At 45.8% G+C, this 18,205-nt stretch overlaps 2 protein-coding genes across 4 annotated transcripts in view; both read left to right on the top strand.

The window, feature by feature from the left end:
* Positions 1 to 10,773, top strand: part of ERMAP (erythroblast membrane associated protein (Scianna blood group)) — a 27,199-nt gene extending 16,426 nt beyond the window's left edge. Inside the window, exons 3-9 of the mRNA XM_081492248.1 lie at positions 2,031 to 2,147; positions 2,975 to 3,007; positions 3,999 to 4,031; positions 6,197 to 6,217; positions 7,096 to 7,116; positions 7,212 to 7,256; positions 8,990 to 10,773. Coding sequence (XP_081348374.1) covers positions 2,031 to 2,147; positions 2,975 to 3,007; positions 3,999 to 4,031; positions 6,197 to 6,217; positions 7,096 to 7,116; positions 7,212 to 7,256; positions 8,990 to 9,714 — 995 coding nt within the window. The 3' untranslated portion in view covers positions 9,715 to 10,773. The remainder of the gene's footprint in view (positions 1 to 2,030; positions 2,148 to 2,974; positions 3,008 to 3,998; positions 4,032 to 6,196; positions 6,218 to 7,095; positions 7,117 to 7,211; positions 7,257 to 8,989) is intronic.
* On the top strand, positions 7,218 to 18,205 carry ZNF691 (zinc finger protein 691). 3 transcript variants are annotated; one of them, XM_081492251.1, is made up of 3 exons: positions 7,218 to 7,238; positions 7,370 to 7,396; positions 16,747 to 18,205. In XM_081492251.1, exon 3 carries the CDS (start codon positions 16,756 to 16,758, stop codon positions 17,602 to 17,604), a length of 849 nt encoding a protein of 282 aa, XP_081348377.1. In that variant the 5' UTR covers positions 7,218 to 7,238; positions 7,370 to 7,396; positions 16,747 to 16,755; the 3' UTR covers positions 17,605 to 18,205. The 3 variants fall into 3 exon arrangements, with proteins under 3 accessions (XP_081348377.1, XP_081348376.1, XP_081348375.1); XM_081492250.1 differs by lacking the exons at positions 7,218 to 7,238; positions 7,370 to 7,396 and adding an exon at positions 12,787 to 12,829; XM_081492249.1 differs by lacking the exons at positions 7,218 to 7,238; positions 7,370 to 7,396 and adding an exon at positions 12,787 to 12,829 and having other exon boundaries at positions 16,647 to 18,205.

The following is an 18,205-nucleotide window of genomic DNA, read 5'->3' as shown; positions in this document are numbered from 1 at the left end:
ACACTATGTATATATGTCTATACACTATGTATATATGTCTATACACTATATATATATGTCTATACACTATATATATGTCTATACACTATATATATGTCTATACACTATATATGTCTATACATTATATATGTATATACTATATATATACACTATATATCTCTCTATATATACACTGCATATATATACACTATATATGTCTCTCTCTATATATATACACACTATATATGTCTATACATATATATATACACATATATATGTGTGTGTGTATATATATGTATAGTGCGGGGATTTCTTTGAAGACTTTCTTGTACGTTTGTATCTCTGCGTGTTCATGTGTTTATGTGTGTGTACTCTTCTGCTCAGGTTTATTTTTTCCCCTCCACTTACAATGTGATGAACTCACCATCTTCACCCATGTCCTTAAGTCATTCTCTGCAGCATGATTTTTAAGGGCTGCATAGTATTTCATTGTGTGGTTATAGCATAACAAAGTTATTCAAATCTCTATTTCTAGACATCTGGAGGGTTTCCATTTTTTCCTTATATTATAATAAATGGTGCGATGCACATCTTACCGCATATTTTGGGAAGTGATTCTGATTGTTTTCTTAGAATGTGTTTCTGGAAGTAGAATTAATGGGTCAAAAGGGTAGGGCTCTTTTAAAGACTCTTGAAACATGGAGCCCTGTGGCGGAGCAGAGTGGTTTTAGAGCCAAGAAAGACTGTGGTCTTGGGTCCCAGATAGGGAGGAGTCATGGACCTCTGCCAATCTCTTGTCTTTTTTCTCTGTCCCCCACCCCTTCTCTTACTACTGCCACTGTCTCTCACTAAGAGCTAAGTGCCTGATCTCATTAAATCTCCCAGGAACCCAGTGAAATAGAGTTGGCAGGCCAGGCTTGGTGAGCCTCAGTCTCTGGCCTGTGGTCACACATTGCTGAGCGAAAGACTCGCATCCAGCTTATGCTCTTCGCCGCTTGTCAGAGCCTCTTCTGCTGTTATTTCCTTCTCCGCGTTGTCTCTCCTTTCTCCTTTCTCTCCTGCCTAGACATTCGGCTTGCTGCTGTAGCTCTATAGAAATTGGTTTGCCCTGGCCAGTAGGGCTCAGGGCAAAGAGTTCACCGACTGCTGTTCTATCCCAGAGTGAGGATTTGAAGTGGAAGCAGGTGGGTGCTCACAAGATGACAGGGGATTCCTGAGGGCGCACCTCCAGTTCTCCAAAGTCTCTGGGTAGTTTTTCCATATAGGGTAGGGTGAGATTGTGGTTTAGGTGCTGAGTTTGGGGTTTTTTTGTCTTGTCTTACACCTTTTATTCTTTTTAAATTTAATTTAATTTATTTGACCATGTTGCACAACATGTGGGACCTTAGCTCCCAAATGAGGAATTGAACCCATGCCCCTTGCATTGGAAGCACAGGGTCTTATCCAGTGGACCACCAGGGAAGTCCCTAGATGCTGAGTTTTTTAAAATTTACTTTGTTTATTATTGGCTGTGCTGGGTCTTCGTTGCTGCCCATCAGCGTTCTCTAGTTGCAGTGACAGAAGCTGCTCTCTAGTTGTGGTGCTCGGGCTTTTCATTGTGGTGGCTTCTCTTGCTGCAGAGCACAGGCTCTAGGGTATGCGGGCTTCAGTAGCTTCTGCGTATTGGCTCAGTAGTTGTGGTACACGTGCTTAGTTATCCTATGGCCTGTGGAATCTTCCTGGAACAGGGATCGAACCTGTGTCCTCTGCATTGGCAGGAGGGTTCTTAACCACTGGACCACCAGGGAAGTCCAAATTGCTGAGTTTGACTCATTGTCTTCAGGTAGGGTCATTGAAACCAATCCTGAGAGAGAAACATCTCACTTTAAAGTCATCCCTCGGTCACCTGGGCTTTGAGTTGCTGAGAGAAGCAGAGACCCTCACCATCTTGGCTTAAGGTGTCTCTTGAGGTGACAAAGGCTGTTGGGATGTGCCTGAGACACCTGCCATTCAAAGTGGGACCCTTGGGGAAGAAGCTCGCAGTGGGTGGTCACAGGTGGTTTCTGTTTCAGCCGAATCTCCAGGGAGCTTCTCGCCATCAGAGGTGGCTCTGGCTGTGATCCTACCTGTCCTGGGGATTTTCATCATGGTTGGCGTTTACATCATTTGGAAGCAAAGAAGGTCAAAAGGTAACTGAGTGGTAAGGGAGCCCAGACTGGCAGGAAATAGTACTGCAGATTCTCTAGGGAAAGGCAAGGAGGATGCTGACACAGACCTAACAGTTATCCATAGGTTGTCTTGGAGAAAACTGGTAAAGCCATGCTCTCGGAGTCCACATTGCAGAGAGGATCAATAGGAAGCTCCTGAGCAGGGCTATGAATTCTCATCTTTAGAGAAATTAGCATGTAACACATCATGCCAATCTTCTAATTAATTAAGAACTCCAGTTGTATCCACTGGATGAAACCCTTAATAGGGTTGCATTTCATGGCTCTAAGGGTTGCAAAGGATCTTGAAAATCACATAATCCAACACTCCTTTCTGCATCTGATGGTTTGAAGACCCTCTAATCCTTTCTAACGGAGAAGGCAATGGCACCCCACTCCAGTACTCTTGCCTGGAAAATCCCATGGATGGAGGAGCCTGGTAGGCTACAGTCCAGGGGGTCGCTAAGAGTCGGACACAACTGAGCGACTTCACTTTCACTTTTCCCTTTCATGCACTGGAGAAGGAAATGGCAACCCACTCCAGTATTCTTGCCTGGAGAATCCCAGGGACGGCGGAGCCTGGTGGGCTGCCTTCTATGGGGTCGCACAGAGTCGGACACGACTGAAGCGACTTAGCAGCAGCAGCAGCAATCCTTTCTAATGGTCACACACTCATAGTGACAGGGAGCAAAATCCTGCTCGGGCCGCCTGTGGACAGCTCTGCTTGTTAGAAAAGGGCCTTCCTTAAAAAAAAAAAAAGAAAAGAAAAGACCCTTCCTTCAGCTGACATCTCTCTCTCTCCCTTCCAGAGAGGCTTCTCTATGAACACGCGATGGAGGTGGGTAAGTGTCCTGGGATGTTTCTCTGTTTTGTTCATTTTTGTGTCCCCAGGACCCACCAATCTAAATTCTGGACCTGCAGATCCCAGCATCTGCTGTCCTTGGTGGTGACAGTAGTGGGGTGGGAGATTGGCACCCATCATTTCCACTTTCTGATGACTCTTCCTTGTAATATCTTGCCTTCCAATGTGTTTGGCGATTTTGTCTGTGAACTCATGGCTTGATCTGATTCTGGGCGAGTCGTGTAGGTCTAACATAGGGCACATGTTTATTCATTCAACAAATAATTGATAATTCTCTACTAAGTGGTTCAGACTATACCAGATGCTTGTGACATAATGGTGAGTGGAAGTGGACACAATCTTTGCCTTCTTGGAAGCTTTGATCCAGTCAGGGAGTACACATGAATTTAATAGGGAGACAAATGCCACAGATGGAAGTTCTGAAGGCTGGAGAGATGGTGACTGGGTGAAACTAACCAGACTTCAGGGATAGAAGAGGACTTTCCAAAGGAAGCGATGTTTGACCTGGAGGATGGACTGACATGGGGGAAGAGAGGACAGAAAACCACCCACAGCAGAAGAGCTTGAGAAAGAGACATGGTGCCTGAAATGGGGGGAAAGGCGGCAGCAGATGATGCTGCAGAGTGAGGCAGGGACCAGCATGTGAGGCCTTGGGGATCACATGAAGGTCTTCGTCTTTCTCCTTGGAGCAGTGGTGAAGCTGTGAATGGGATATCCCGACCAGAACTATGCTTCCAGAAAGCTCTCTTTGGCTGCTGTGTTGAGAGGAGACCAGAGGGAGGAGACAGAATCTGAGGGCAATTTGGGCCACTCTTTCTGGCATCCTGATGAGAGGTGATGAGGGCCTGGATCAGGGAGGAGGAGGTGGAGATAAAGGAGGATATGTTCAAGAGCCCATAAACTCAGTTAGAGGCAGGGATCCTCAAGAAAATGGCACAGAATCTCATTTTCTTTTACTTTCCTTCCTCTAGAAAATCTTCTCTCAGACCATGCAAAAGAAAAAGGTAATTATATGTATAGCATAAAGGGTAGGGAACAGATAGCATATTTTTTCTCTTTCTACATAAATGCTGACAGTCACTTGTTAAACGTACAATATACTGTGTGTATGTGTATACACACGCACACACTCCCCATACATATCTCCTCTGTTAGTATTATTGGACTTTGCTTTACAGTATCAAGGGTTGGAAGCTATGGGTGAGGGGACACCTGTGGTCAGAATTCATTGGTCCATTCATTGGCTTTTCCACCAATCACCTAAAAAGAAGATCTATATACTATGTAAAAATATATTAAAATGGTATTACGGGGGACTTCCCTCGTGGTCCAGTGGTTAAGAATCTGCACTTCCAATGCAGGGGGCACAGATTTGATCCTTGGTTGGGGAACTAAGATCCTTCAGGCTCTGTGGTACAGGTCCCAATTTTTTTTTTTTAAAAAAAAGGTATTACAGGACGTATGAGAATCTCAAGGATCCATACAAACTTTGCATTGACAGAGGTGGTGTGATACAGTGGGAGGATCATAGGTGCTGGATTCAGCAGCTGCTGGTTCAGATCTGCCACTTACAGGCCTGGGTTAAGTTACTTTACTACTCTGAGGTTTGGTTTCCTCATCTGTAAAATTGTGATAATAAATCCTCTCACCTGATTGTTTTCAGTATTAACAAAGACGACTTAAAAAAAAACCCTCCTGTTACAATTCCTGAAACCTTTCTCATATTACCATTTTGTCCTCATTAATTAAATGCTTGCTCTGGGCCACTGAGGGTAAAAGATAGAACCCTGGATTCAAAAAGCAGGTGGGACTCTGCCCCTTGAAAAACCACTACAATATTGTAAAGTAATTAGCCCCCAACTAAAATAAATAAATTTATTAAAAAAAAAAAAAAAAGAAAGTCTATCTGGGAAGACAAATCATTGTCTTCTAGCTCAGAAATGGCTCCACATGCAATGATTTCGGCATCTCCTCCCTTCCCCCCTCTCATCTCCTCCAGGCTGGTTAAAGCGTGGGATGCAGCCTCAAGGATGCAATGACCATCCTGTCCTAGAAGGGAAGGGACAGTATGGGGTAGTATGAAACCTCCATCTAGGAGTCAGACAGACTTGCACGTGAATCCTGCCTCCTTGGCCACTTACTAGTTGGATAATCTGGACAAATTTTCATGTCCCTCTGAGCAGGCCACCACTCTGTAAAATGGGAATAATCATTATATGCACCTCACATTGTTGAGAGGATTCAGGACCTACATCATAAGAACAGGACACAATAAATGGAGGCTGTTGGTAGTGGGAATGGTAAAACAATGTCTTACTGGGAGGCTGTATCATATTCAGCTTCACTGCCCCAATGCCCAGCACCTAATGCATGCCCAGCCCTTAGCACAGGTCCTGACAGTAAACTCAGATGGATAACTTCAACTCTGTGGTGGGGCCAGTGCTGAGGGGAAACGTGGGTGGAGGACCCTTCCAGAGAAGCTGAAGGTACTCCCCCAAAGCACAGAAGCATATGCACATGTCCCAGACCTCCTGGAGTCTCCAAATTTGTTTCTCCACAGTTCTTCAGGGAGGGCTACTGTAGAGAATAATAGAACATGTCAGTAAGTGAACAGTGGGTCTTCAGCTAGTTTTACACCATAGATATCATGGCATAGCATAGAGTGGTGCATGTTCAGTCATGTCTGACTCTTTGTAACTCCACGGACTCTGGCCCACCAGGCTCATCTGTCCAAGGAATCCTCCAGGAAAGAATACTGGAGTGGGTTGCCATTTCCTTCTCCAGGGGATCTTCCTGACCCACAGATCGAACCCAGGTCTCCTGTATTCCAGGCAGATTTTTTACCATCTGAGCCACCAGGGAAACCCAACAGTTACAAAAGGGCAGCAAGACATACACTCATGGACACTGGTTACACACATATGGAAAAATTCATACGGACAGAGGAAAAGAAACCAGACAGACAAAGGGGAGGGAAGAGGAACTAGAGTCAGGGTAGTCCAGGTCATCCAGAAAGTGGCACTGGCACCAGTGAATTTCCCCATCTGCCCTCAGGGAGATGTGACTGGATTGGGGGCTGATGGGATCATCATCATCCTTTCCACCAGGGGTTGGAGGGGGTGCGTGATGAGCCCTCCTGCTCACTTGTGCTTCTTTCTCTGTTTTCTAGGACGACTCCATAAAGCCCTCAGTAAGTTCTGCTTCTCATCTGTGCTCCAAACCTTCTGCAGACATCTTTGTTTTAGGATGAGAGTCCCAGATTCACCTCCTGGGGCAGAAGAGAGGGGGCAAGGGTACTTAAAGCATATGGGTTGGGAATTTTTTGGCTTCATAAAGGCCTCTTTTTTTTTCTCAACTATTCCCTGCTCCTGTTTCCTGCACAATTGTTATCTGGTCTCTAAAAGGGACATGTTTTAGCAAGAAGAGAGGTACCTCTTACAGGTGAAGTCATCAGGGAGACACTTCTATCACTCAGGCATGACATTCGCTTAGGTGGAATCCAAGGTAGATGGATCCTCATTCAACTGAATATATGGAGCAGTGCAACCCACTCCAGTGTTCTTGCCTGGAGAATCCCAGGGACGGGGGAGCCTGGTGGGCTGCCGTCTATGGGGTCGCACAGAGTCAGACACGACTGAAGCGACTTAGCAGCAGCAGCAGCAGCTTCTCTACCCTTTCATGTATGAGAACCTCGTTATAACAACAACTACCCCAAATCCTCAAACACGTGACATATCTATATGATTTCACACTGAGAAAATATGCATTAGAAAATCTAATGGAAATGCAATAACAGTTTTAAATAAATCTATATTTTATTTTTCTCCCACAACATTGCATACATTTATGTGAGATGTGTTGTACGTTCAGTCTGCAGGTCATTTTGGCTCCCATAGGAGCTTGTTTACCCTCTGCATTATCTCTGGGGACCCAGGCTGGGAGTCATTGCTGTTGAAACACTGTCATGGGGGAGGGATCTGCTCTGGGAGTGTGGTTGGGATGGGACTGGAGCATCAAAGGCATGTAGAAGCCCTCATTCTGATTGGTCAAATTGTTTTTATTCTCTAGAGAAACTCCGAAGAGAACTGAGTAAGTACCCCTGGTCTTATAACTTCCATAACATCCTCTCTCCTGTTGATTCTGTTTCCAATGAAAACTCATTCTCCATGTTTCTTCTTTTGTAGAGTTAAAAAGAGCTGCAGCAAACTCAGGTAAGATGCACTTTTCCCGTCCAGCATCCCCCACCCCTCATCCTTCCACCATTACCCACCCCCCACCCAGCATCAGAAAGTCTCCATTTATCTCTCCATCACTTTAACGATGTCTTTTTTCTGTCTTTCAGGCTGGAGAAGAGCCCGGCTGCACTTTGGTAAGGTACACCAGTCAGACGGATCCACAGTTGAGAGCCCGTGACTCTGTTCCTTTAGAAGGCAGACTGTAATTTTAACAAATTTTAAGTTTAATCTGTTTATCTGCTAATCAAATTTTTTGAAAATCTTTTATTTTGGGAGGATCACATTTAGATTCAGAAAGTCTCATTTCTTTTAAAACACTGATAAATATTTGGTTTACTCTTCTTTAGGGTCTTCTATGACTTTTGAGCTTTTTCTTAAGTCCATTGGTTATTTGTATTTTATCTCTGTGATTTGTCTGCTCCTGTCCTATTCTGGCTACTTTTCAATTTGTGGGGACTTTTTTCTGTATTAACCCTTGGTCATATTTTTCATACAGTATTTTTCTGAGTTTTTCATTTGCATGTTAATTTTCTTGCTGTATTTCTTTTGAAGCATTAGTATTTTATTTTTCTGTAATCAAATCTATTCATCTTTTCCTGTGTAGTCTCTCCTGTACTTTCAGGTTGAGCAGTCCTTCCTTTTCCACTATTGGACAGCTAGTCAGTGCTCCTGTCTCTTTCTACACATCTGCCACATCCTTCTTTCTCTGAAGATCCATTTCCTTGGTGAGTGGTGATTCTCAGAGAAGAGAGTGAGTTAGGCAGAAGCCCCAACAATGTAGACTACAAAAAGGTCTCATAGTTTTATTTGAATAGATTTGCACATCTCTTCAATTTTTTCCCTAGATCACATTATTTGCTGCTGTTTGAATGCACCTGTTATTTTCACTGCTTTGCTGACCTTCCTATGTTTTCCAAGATGCTCATCCCCCTTCCATTCAGAAGGTCTTCGTTTAGGCAGGAACAATAGAATCCATGAGTCGGCCCCTTGAGAAAACACCAAGTCACCTTGGTTGACATTCTGGGAACTCACAAACCGTTTTCACTCTCCCAGTCTGATTCATTCCCATTACCTGATTGAGTATGCATTTTGTGGATTTAACTCTCCAAAATGATCCTGTTTTCCGACTTGGTGAAGGAAGGAGATTCATTGTGACCCTCATAATCCATAATTTTAAGGAAGCTATCTCTCTACATTAACATTTTAAGATGATGACAATAAGCAATAATTTTAGTTAAGAAAATGAGCATCACACACGCATTATCTAGTGCATTAGCTCATCAAATCTGCACAGCAGCTCTCCGACATCAGTGCTGCTATTATTCCCTCTTTACAGATGAAGGTTTAGAGATGAATAACAAGCCTAGCATCACATAACTAGCATAAGGCAGAGCTGGGGCTCCAATATGCTATCAAACTACTGGGTCTAACATCAAAGCTTGTTGATGATCATATGTGAGAGTCCTTTGGACCAGCAAAAACAAAGGCACTATTTCCTAAGGATTAAGGCAGCTTCACAGACAGATGAGAAACTTTTTCCTCTTTTATTTAATCCACTACCAGCAGATCTAGGAGACTGGACACTATTTTTTTTTTTTAGTTCCAGGACATATGGGGATGAGGGCACCATGGTTGCAGACCTAGAGATGATTATTCCCTCCACAGCTACTCAGAGGTGGCTGGAGACTTAGCTTCCTAAAACCTCACCTCTCTGTGACTCTCTGCAGTGACTGTGACCCTGGACCCAGACACAGCGCATCCCAAACTCATCCTGTCTGAGGACCGCAAGTGTGTGAAGCTTGGAGACACAAGGCAGCCTGTGCCCGATAATCCCGAGCGATTTGACTTTGTTGTCAGCGTCCTGGGCTCCGAGTATTTCATAGCTGGCTGTCACTACTGGGAGGTGTCTGTGGCAGACAAGACCAAATGGGCCCTGGGGGTGTGTAGTGAGTCAGTGAGCAGGAAGGGGAAGGTCATTGCCTCGCCTGCCAATGGACACTGGCTCCTGCGACAGAATCATGGGAATGAGTATGAGGCCCTCACATCCCCACAGACCTCTTTCCACCTGAAAGAGCCCCCGAGGTGTGTGGGGATTTTTCTGGACTATGAAGCAGGAATCATCTCCTTCTACAATGTGACCAACCAGTCCCACATCTTTACTTTCACCCACAGTTTCTCCGGCCCCCTCCGCCCTTTCTTTGAACCTTGCCTTCACGATGGAGGGAAAAACACGGCACCTCTAATTATCTGTTCTGAACTCCAGAAACCAGAGGAATCAACTGTCCCCAACACAGAAGAAAAAGGCCAGGCTAATGGAGATGTGGCCCTGCAGGTGGACCCTTTCTTGCTCCCTGCTCAAGCATCAGAGCTCATTCCACTCAAAGATATGATCCTGTCCTGGTCCTCTGACCTTGGCCCAGCCCTTCAGGGGCTCAAGGTTCCTTCTTTTTAGGGATGGGCCTCATCACCTGATTCTCAGACTCTCTAGTCCAGTGCCTTGGATTTCAGTCTCCTGGTCCAGTGATTCTGAACCATCTCCTCTCCTTTCCCCCAACCCAGACCGCTTTGTGGTTTCTTGTGTACCACCTTTCTCCCAGGGCTCAGTTTTAGAACTTCTGGGAACTTAAAGTTTCCATTGCCCTGGAAGGATTCTTGAAAACCAAATGAACAATCAGATTAGGTTTAGGTGATGGTGTGGAATGTGTGTCACTGAGATATAGGGACTCTCTACTCACAGGGCTTCTTAAAAGCACTTCATCTTGCCTCATCCTGGACTCAGGCTTGTAGTTATGAAGTTAGGATGCCCAGTTCTGACTTATTTATCACATCAAGAATCGCTTTTCTCTTTTTCTCAGTTCAGGCCTCTAAACCCCAAGGACAACTTTTAAAAGTAAACTTTTTTTGGATCACATACTCTTCCTTCTTTCTTCTGGAATATAGAGCAGAGGGCCAGAGGGATTTAAAAAAAGAAAGTCACTGTTTTCTATTTCCTTGATGCTATTACAACATAGTTTGGTGACACGCGGAACTAATATGTGTGCCTGTTAAGTCGCTCAGTTGTGTCCGGCTCTTTGCAACCCTATAGACTGCAGCCTACTAGACTCCTCTGATTATGGGGATTCTCCAGGCAAGAATACTGGAGTGGGTTGCCATAACCTCCTCCAGGAAATCTTCCCAACCCAGAGATGGAACCTAGATCACCTGCACTGCAGGCAGATTCTTTACCAATTGAGCCACTAGAGAATGTTTTCAAAGCTAACTTGATGATAACCAGGAATGGGAACTTTAAACGTGGTAGCCATAATCTTAATTTTGAAAAACCTAAGGATCACCATCAGGAAGATAGGAAGCAAGGCTTTATATAGATTAGCTCAGCTGTGTGTGAACTTGAAAAGGCAGCTGTGGGTGAGGCCGTGTGTTACACTGATCCTTTTGAATCCCCTCTGAGATTCAGAGAGGAATTTTTTGTTTGCTTTTGTACAGTCCTTAAATAAAAGCTTGGTATTTGTCATTTGGCATGCTCGTATTTTCATTGGGAATGAGAAGTTGTGGGGAAAGGCTTTGGGCTGATAAGCAAAAAGCACATTACAGGACTGCTTTTGAAGAACCTTGATTCCACCCATGAGAGTTTAACCACAGTTAAAAATAAAGCCACAGTTTTATTTCTGAGTCCGCCTTCTCAGTATTTCATTTACATCCATTTATAAAGTCGTAGTGTATGTGGGGAATTTATATTTCACTCATCCATATTTAGTTTCAAACATACTTTTGTGACTATCCCAGTCTTAAAATTGATTCACATTGTTCACACTGGCTGCACCCAAGAAAACTTACCAACAGGAAAGAGAACTGACATTTGTGGTGGTAGAAGTATTACATACGTTAACTCATTTAATTCTTACAATAATTCAGCCAGGGATTTTATAGGGGAAGGAAATAACGCAAGGTGGTAGAACTGGGATTATAAATCTGGTGTATCTGTCTCTGAAGACAATACTCTTTTTTCTCTTTGCATTGAAATACCTTGAAGATGTGAGAGGCTTGTAGAATTTTAGCCTACATATTTGATTAGATTTTTTAAAAATTAAACCTGAAAAAAAAATCTTAATCCTGGATAGTGGTCTTGTTGTGTCTGAATTGATGAACAAAAGTCAAGTTTAACTAAGTAGCACTCAGAAAAATCCCTGTACAGGGACTTTGGGAAACTGGAGGTGGTTCCTTGGCCAGGGAATGTTTAGCTTCTCCAACAAAGATATTGGATTCGTTGATCTTTCAATTCCCTTTCAGGGGGAGGAATCAATTAGGAGTATGGAATTAACAGATATAAACTAGTATCCATAAAATAGATAAGCAACAAGTATTTACTGTATCGCACAGGCAATTACACACAATATCGTGAAATAACTTATAATGGAATATAATCTGTAAACAACAACTATCCCTTATCCCTATGCTATACACCTGAAACTAACACAATATTGTAAATCAACTATGCTGCTGCTGCTGCTGCTGCTAAGTCGCTTCAGTAGTGTCCGACTCTGTGCGACCCCACAGACGGCAGCCCACCAGCCTCCCCTATCCCTGGGATTCTCCAGGCAAGAACACTGGAGTGGGTTGCCATTTCCTTCTCCAGTGCATGAAAGGGAAAAGTGAAAGTGAAGTCGCTCAGTCGTGTCCGACTCTTCGCGACCCCATGGGCTGCAGCCTACCAGGCTTCTCTGTCCATGGGTTTTCCCAGGCAAGAGTACTATACTTCATTATAAATAGACTCCCTTCCAGTTCCCAAATCCTTTGACTTTAAATTATAAACCTCCAGATGGGCGCGGGATTCTGCATTCGGGGGATGTCTACAGGACTGCCAAGGGTGGCAAATTTAGAGTGAAGAAGAAATTCTGAATTCGTGACCGCTAGGAGATCATGTCGGAGAAGGCAATGGCACCCCACTCCAGTACTCTTGCCTGGAGAATCCCATGGACAGAGGAGCCTGGTAGGCTGCAGTCCATGGGGTCGCTAAGAGTCGGACACGACTGAGCGACTTCACTTTCACTTTTCCCTTTCATGCACTGGAGAAGGAAATGGCAACCCACTCCAGCATTCTTGCCTGGAGAATCCCAGGGACAGCGGAGCCTGGTGGGCTGCCGTCTATGGGGTCGCACAGAGTCGGACACGACTGAAGCGACTTTGCAGTAGCAGCAGTAGGAGATCATGTAGGTTAGCGCTACATAGTCTACTACCTCCCACACTGGTGGCCCCGCACTTTGGGCTTTAAACGCCGGAGCGCAGTAGGAAGCCCTCAACCTTAGAGGGAATCCAGTCTCCACCACTAAATCCTAAACTTCTCAAATTTCTTCTCCGAACCTGGTATCTTCCACAGGACTACAACTCCCAGCAGGCCACGCCAGGGATTCTTGCGTTGTGGCAGCCAGTATAGCCAGTAGAAAGGAAAGGGAATCCTCAGGAACCAATCCTGAAGAGGTAGGGCGGATCCTTTCCGGGTTCCGGTTCCGGCTCCTCCCCCTGGCTCAGAGAGGCGGCTCTTGTTCCTGACCGCGAGACGCTGGAGCTAGGTGGGTTGGGGTCGGCCCCAAGGTCTCGGTGGGGAGGCGCTGGTGGCTTCGCGGGGAGCTCTCAGCTTAGTCCCTTTCCTCTCACCGGGCAGCTGGGGCTGTGGCTTTGTTCCGCGGACCCACTGGGGAGCAAACGGGGCCCTGTGGTCCCTCGTCCCAACTCCTTACCCCTTCCCCCGGCCTGCACGGCCAGCCTCTGGCCCTAAGCCCCTGCCTTCCCGCCCTTCTGTTGGCCTTTGAGTACCCAGTCCCGCTGCCACTGACCATATCTTTGGGGTCAGCTTCTCCTCTCCCACCCCTCCGGCCCAGCGCCGGCCCGGCAGCTCTGAACCTAGCTCCTCTAGAACGCTCGAACCTCAGACTTACCCGGATGCACACAACCCAGCCTCTTGGGTAGGGTTCCCACCTTGACCCGTCTCCTCCGACCCTCTGACTCTTTTGGTCCTCCCTCCGACCCCTTATCCACCTCCCCTGTGCAGTTCACAGTTTTTTCACACATTTCCCCTGATATTTCCAAGCTCGCCTCTTTCCTTCCTCCCTCCAAGTCTCGACTTGACCCTAAAGGCTCCTCAGACCACTTTCCAGCTTGGTCCTTTCCCTCTAACCCAGGCCCTTGGCCTTCAGCATCTCTAATCACCAGCACCATCTTCTTGGCTCTTGTTAGATATGGCTCCTTTTCCACCGTCTCCGTCCCTTCCACCTGTGGTCCTCCCTGTACCTCTGAACCTCTTGGGAAGACAAGCCCCATGAGTCCCTTTCTCCCCACATCTCTGAAATGTGATATGGAAATGCTTCTTTACCTGGCACTGTCTTCTTAGAAGATGGTAGGTTCCCCATCTCTGTCAGTTCCAGTCTTGCTCACCCATCCTGCAAGTCCTGACTCAAAGACTGCCTTTTTCATGAAGCTGCTTATCCCTGAACTTTTCAGGGAGATATGCCTGTGTCATCAGAACTCCCGTGGGACTGTATTTATTACTGGTGTAGCGCTTAAAAGCACTGGCTTTGGAGCGATGGGCATGGCTCCTAGTTCTGCCACTCATTTACTGTGTGCCCTTGGGCAAATTACAGGTTTCCTGCTTCACCTGGAACTAAACCTTCTACACTTGTATGACAGTTTCTTGAGTTCGTGGCCCATGACACTGCACTGTACCGTAAAGTCTTTTAGGGTGGTGACTATAGTCTTAAATCTTCTTATTCAACCCAGCATTCAGCTCTGGGAAGAGTCAGAGCTTGGTATATTGTGGATTCTCAGTATAGTAGGATTGGTAGTGAGGGGAGGCCCTGTAGCTCATTGCATAAAGAGAGATATTGGAGCCCTAGGTGGGATGGGCAGGAGTAGGAGGTAAATTAAGATCATATCTATTCACTCATACTTAAAAAATTGGGAGCACCAGGGAGACATTACCAAAATGACCAGTCCCTGCCCACACATTGCTTATAAACTAATAGTGGGAACAGACACGTAAACAGATAATTGCAAAACACTGTAAAACCCAGTACAAGATTCTGTGAGTGCATAAAGGAGGAAGTGGGCAGAAATTAAGAGATTGCTAAGGAATCCTGGGTGATAATAGACACAAGTAAGCATGAAATGGGTTGTGGAGACAGGCCTGGTCTTCATTCAGTTTATTCAGCAAATATTTTTTAAGCAAATATTTTTTAAGGATCTACTATGTATGACTGCCACTGCTCTAGGAGTTTGGTTTACATTAATGAATAAAGCAAAGAACCTGGCCCTAATGGGACTTATGCTTTGCAGGGGGAGGCCTATACTAAATAATAGACATAAAGAACAGATCATTAGAAGGTGAGAAGTGCTATAGGGCAAGGGGGAACTGAGTGTGGGGGAAGGGGTTATAATTTTTATTTTTAACTTTTTGTTTTGGAGGGGTTGTAATTTTTAAAGGGATGGTCAGAAGACAGTGACTAAGAAGGAATAGATTCTGATTTTTTTTTTTTTTTGCAGTTTTGAAAGTGAAGCAGCCTTTTTTTTTTTTTTTTAACATTACTTACCTAGATTCTTGAAAAAAAAAAAACACACAAAAAAACACTCTTAACAGAGATTGGTAGATAATAGTTTGCTTTCTTTTGTTTGAAATAAAGTTTTGTTAGGATACAGCCACACCCAAACATTTACAGATTTTCTACGCCTGCTTTTATGATACAACGGCAGAGTTGAGTAGTTGCAACAGAGATCCTATGGCCGCAAATATTTATTAAATATATACTCCCTGGTCCTTTACAGAAAAAGTTTACTGACCACCCCCTCACCCCACTCCTTAAAGGTTTAATGTACTGTCCATATTTCACATTTTAGATTATATACACTACCATTTTTTGATTGAATTTTTTCCTTTCCTAACAAGATCATGTAAGGAATCTTTTTCATTCATGCCTTCTTTACAGGGCTAGCATATAGTGTCTTCAACAGTTAATCGCAACTGTCATGTACTGAATGACTAGTATATGCCACACTTTACACTGAGCATATGATAGGCATTTCCTCTAACAGTCTTGCTGTGTCAGTTGGTATCACAATTTTAGTGATACAGGAGTTGAGGCTCAGAGTGGTTGAGTAATTTGCAGAGTTGTAAAGACAATATATGTCACCATTGGGATCCAGCCCTAAATGTAGTTGGTGTCCCTTCCATTATTGTCTGTTGTTGTTTTCCACAAAGGATGAAGAATTACCAATCTTTCATTCACTGTCATCAGTGTCCCATCATAGCCTGGGCTTCCCTCCCTCATCCCTTTGTTCGTATCACTCTACAGTATTTCCACCAGTCCACTCTGCCTTTTGAAATGCCATTATTTCCTCAAGGTTCAGAGGAAATACCACTCTCCTCTTATCAGTACTTTCTCCCCCTTATTTGCCGTCCTTGTCTGTAGGAACTCAAAAGGAGTCTGTGCAGCTTAGCAAGCATCTACTGATGTATGCACAAATAGGACCTGTGCTGGGCACTGTGTGTGTGTGTGGGGGGGGCGGATTGCAGAGGGGGAAGTGTGTGCCTGTGAGACTGTGTGGTATGAAAGGATAGCTGGGTGTGTGTATGGTGTGTGGTTGTGTAGCCATGTATGTGGTTCTGTGTATCGGAGGGCTGTGTATGGTGTGTGTGATTGGTACATGTGTGGCTGTGTATGTGTGGTTGCATGATATGCACGTGTGTTGTAAGAGTGACTGAGTGTGTTTGGTGAGTATGACTGTGTGTGTGGTGTGAGATTGTGTGTGTAGGCACTGCTCTGTGGGGTGTGTGAGTGGAAGTGGGTACTGCCCAATCAGAACAGACACATTCCAGGCTCTGCAGTAGATCTTGGAGGACCTAGATGTTACCCTTTATTTGTAGACTATGGTGAGGTGTGGGGAAGGGAAGGGTGGCGGGACACTTAAGAGGATTCAGAGGTGGGCCTTGTAAGTGAGTAGGAGAGCCTCAGGAATTAGAGGTTCTGTTATTTTCAGTTTGAAAGCAGGCAGATAGAGGGATACTTGTAAGGAAGATTTTTCCAGAAAAGATGAAACAGAATGGGAATTTCAGTTAACTTAGACATTTAGGCAGAAAAATCAAACTCACCCCCTAATGGAAGCTCCTGTACTTGCAGGTGAATTAGAGTCTAGACTGTCATGGTTTAGTGTGGTAGTAAGATAAATGACATTATGCAAATTTCACAAATAACATCTTTTGGGGGTGGATAGAGCTGAGGGCCTTCTCTTTGCTGTGATGTGTGACTTTACATATCTGTGGAGGTTTGTCACTTGAAAGTTAGTAAAGGCATTCTTCCAAGTATTCCAGTTAATGGAATGAAATGGTTCTTTCTGTAGGGATCGTGTACTGGGACAGAATCAAACCAGGATAGAAGATTCCCTGGGGGCCGGCCTGACCCATGGAATAAAGGTGTTGGCCATTTGTGTTCATTCTCAGGGTTCAGAGATGGGCAGTGAGAAGGAGCAGAGCCCAGAACAGCACCTGCCCGAGGAAGGGGAACGGGGTAATAAGCCATGGAGAGGGGATGACTCCAAGATCCCGGATGGGGAAAAAGAGCCTGGGCAAGCAAGCCCGTCAGAGGGGCCACAAGGGCCTCTTCCAGAAGAGCCAACGCAGGAAGTCGCTGTCTCTGCTGCAGAGCCAGAGGACCTCTCTGTTCATCGCAGGCCCGAGGTGAACGAGAAGCCCTTTGTATGTGTCCAGTGCGGCAAAACCTTCAACAACACCTCCAACCTGAGGACACACCAGCGCATCCACACGGGCGAGAAGCCTTACCAGTGTTCCGAGTGTGGTAAGAGCTTCTCCAGAAGCTCCAACCGGATCCGACACGAGCGCATCCACCTGGAGGAGAAGCACTACAAGTGCCCCAACTGCGAGCAGAGCTTCCGGCGGCACGCGGACCTCACCACACACCAGCAGGACCACCTGGGCCGGCGGCCCTTCCGCTGCGACCTCTGTGGCAAGAGCTTTGGCCAGAGCTCGGCGCTAGCCGTGCATTACCGGACCCACCTGGAACCCGCGCCCTACATATGCTGCGAGTGCGGGAAGAGCTTCAGCAACAGCTCCAGCTTCGGCGTGCACCACCGCACCCACACGGGCGAGCGGCCCTACGAGTGCGCCGAGTGTGGACGGACCTTCAGCGACATCTCCAACTTCGGGGCGCACCAGCGGACCCACAGGGGCGAGAAGCCCTACCGGTGCACCGTGTGCGGGAAGCACTTCTCCCGCAGCTCCAATCTCATCCGGCACCAGAGAACACACCGGGGAGAGCAGGCCGGGAAAGAGTCCAGCTGAAGAGGGCGAGCAAGGGGTCCCCACCTAGCCTAGAAAGATCTTTAGGATCTGCTGCTGCCCCCTTGACCTCCAGCCCTTCTCCCACTTTGGAGAATGGCTTTCTGTTGCCTCTGAAGCCAGGATCTCCAAGAAGTCAGAGAAGGGACTCTGAGTAAAAATCTTTACATTTTTCCAGGCCAATTTCTTGTGGTAGAAAGTCAGATGACTCCATCTTAGTTTCATCTCCTTGGGGTGAAAGAGAAATTGGGTAGGCTTAGTACTTGCTCATATCATTAGGGTGACCGTCCCCTGGCCTTGAAGGAAGTACCTGTGAGATAAGCATCACTGTCTAGAGGGCCTCTGTATTATATATGGACTGTTTGAGCTTAGGGGACACTGCATGGGTCCACTAATTCCACCCATTGTGCCTCAACTGGACAGGGAGGAAGGGGCCTCCCGGGCCTGGAGAAGAGGTCTGAGGTCCTACTTTAGGAATGAAAGGGAGACCCTCAAGGAGCCATGATCCAGGGACCTTCACATTCCCTCATGTTTGTGACTTGTCACCCCCAGCCCAGCGTGCATCTGTTTCCCCAGGATTAGCAGTAAAACCATTTAATGAAAA

Source organism: Giraffa tippelskirchi, chromosome 5 (genome assembly GCF_054371585.1).
Source record: "Giraffa tippelskirchi isolate mGirTip1 chromosome 5, T2T-mGirTip1v1.2.pri, whole genome shotgun sequence".
Taxonomy (NCBI): domain Eukaryota; kingdom Metazoa; phylum Chordata; class Mammalia; order Artiodactyla; family Giraffidae; genus Giraffa; species Giraffa tippelskirchi.
This window is presented reverse-complemented; position numbering and strand designations above follow the sequence as displayed.

What these genes read in the sequence shown, in the direction of transcription:
- ZNF691 (XM_081492251.1), top strand. Translation starts at nt 16,756, where the DNA reads ATGGGCAGTGAGAAGGAGCAGAGCCCAGAACAGCACCTGCCCGAGGAA.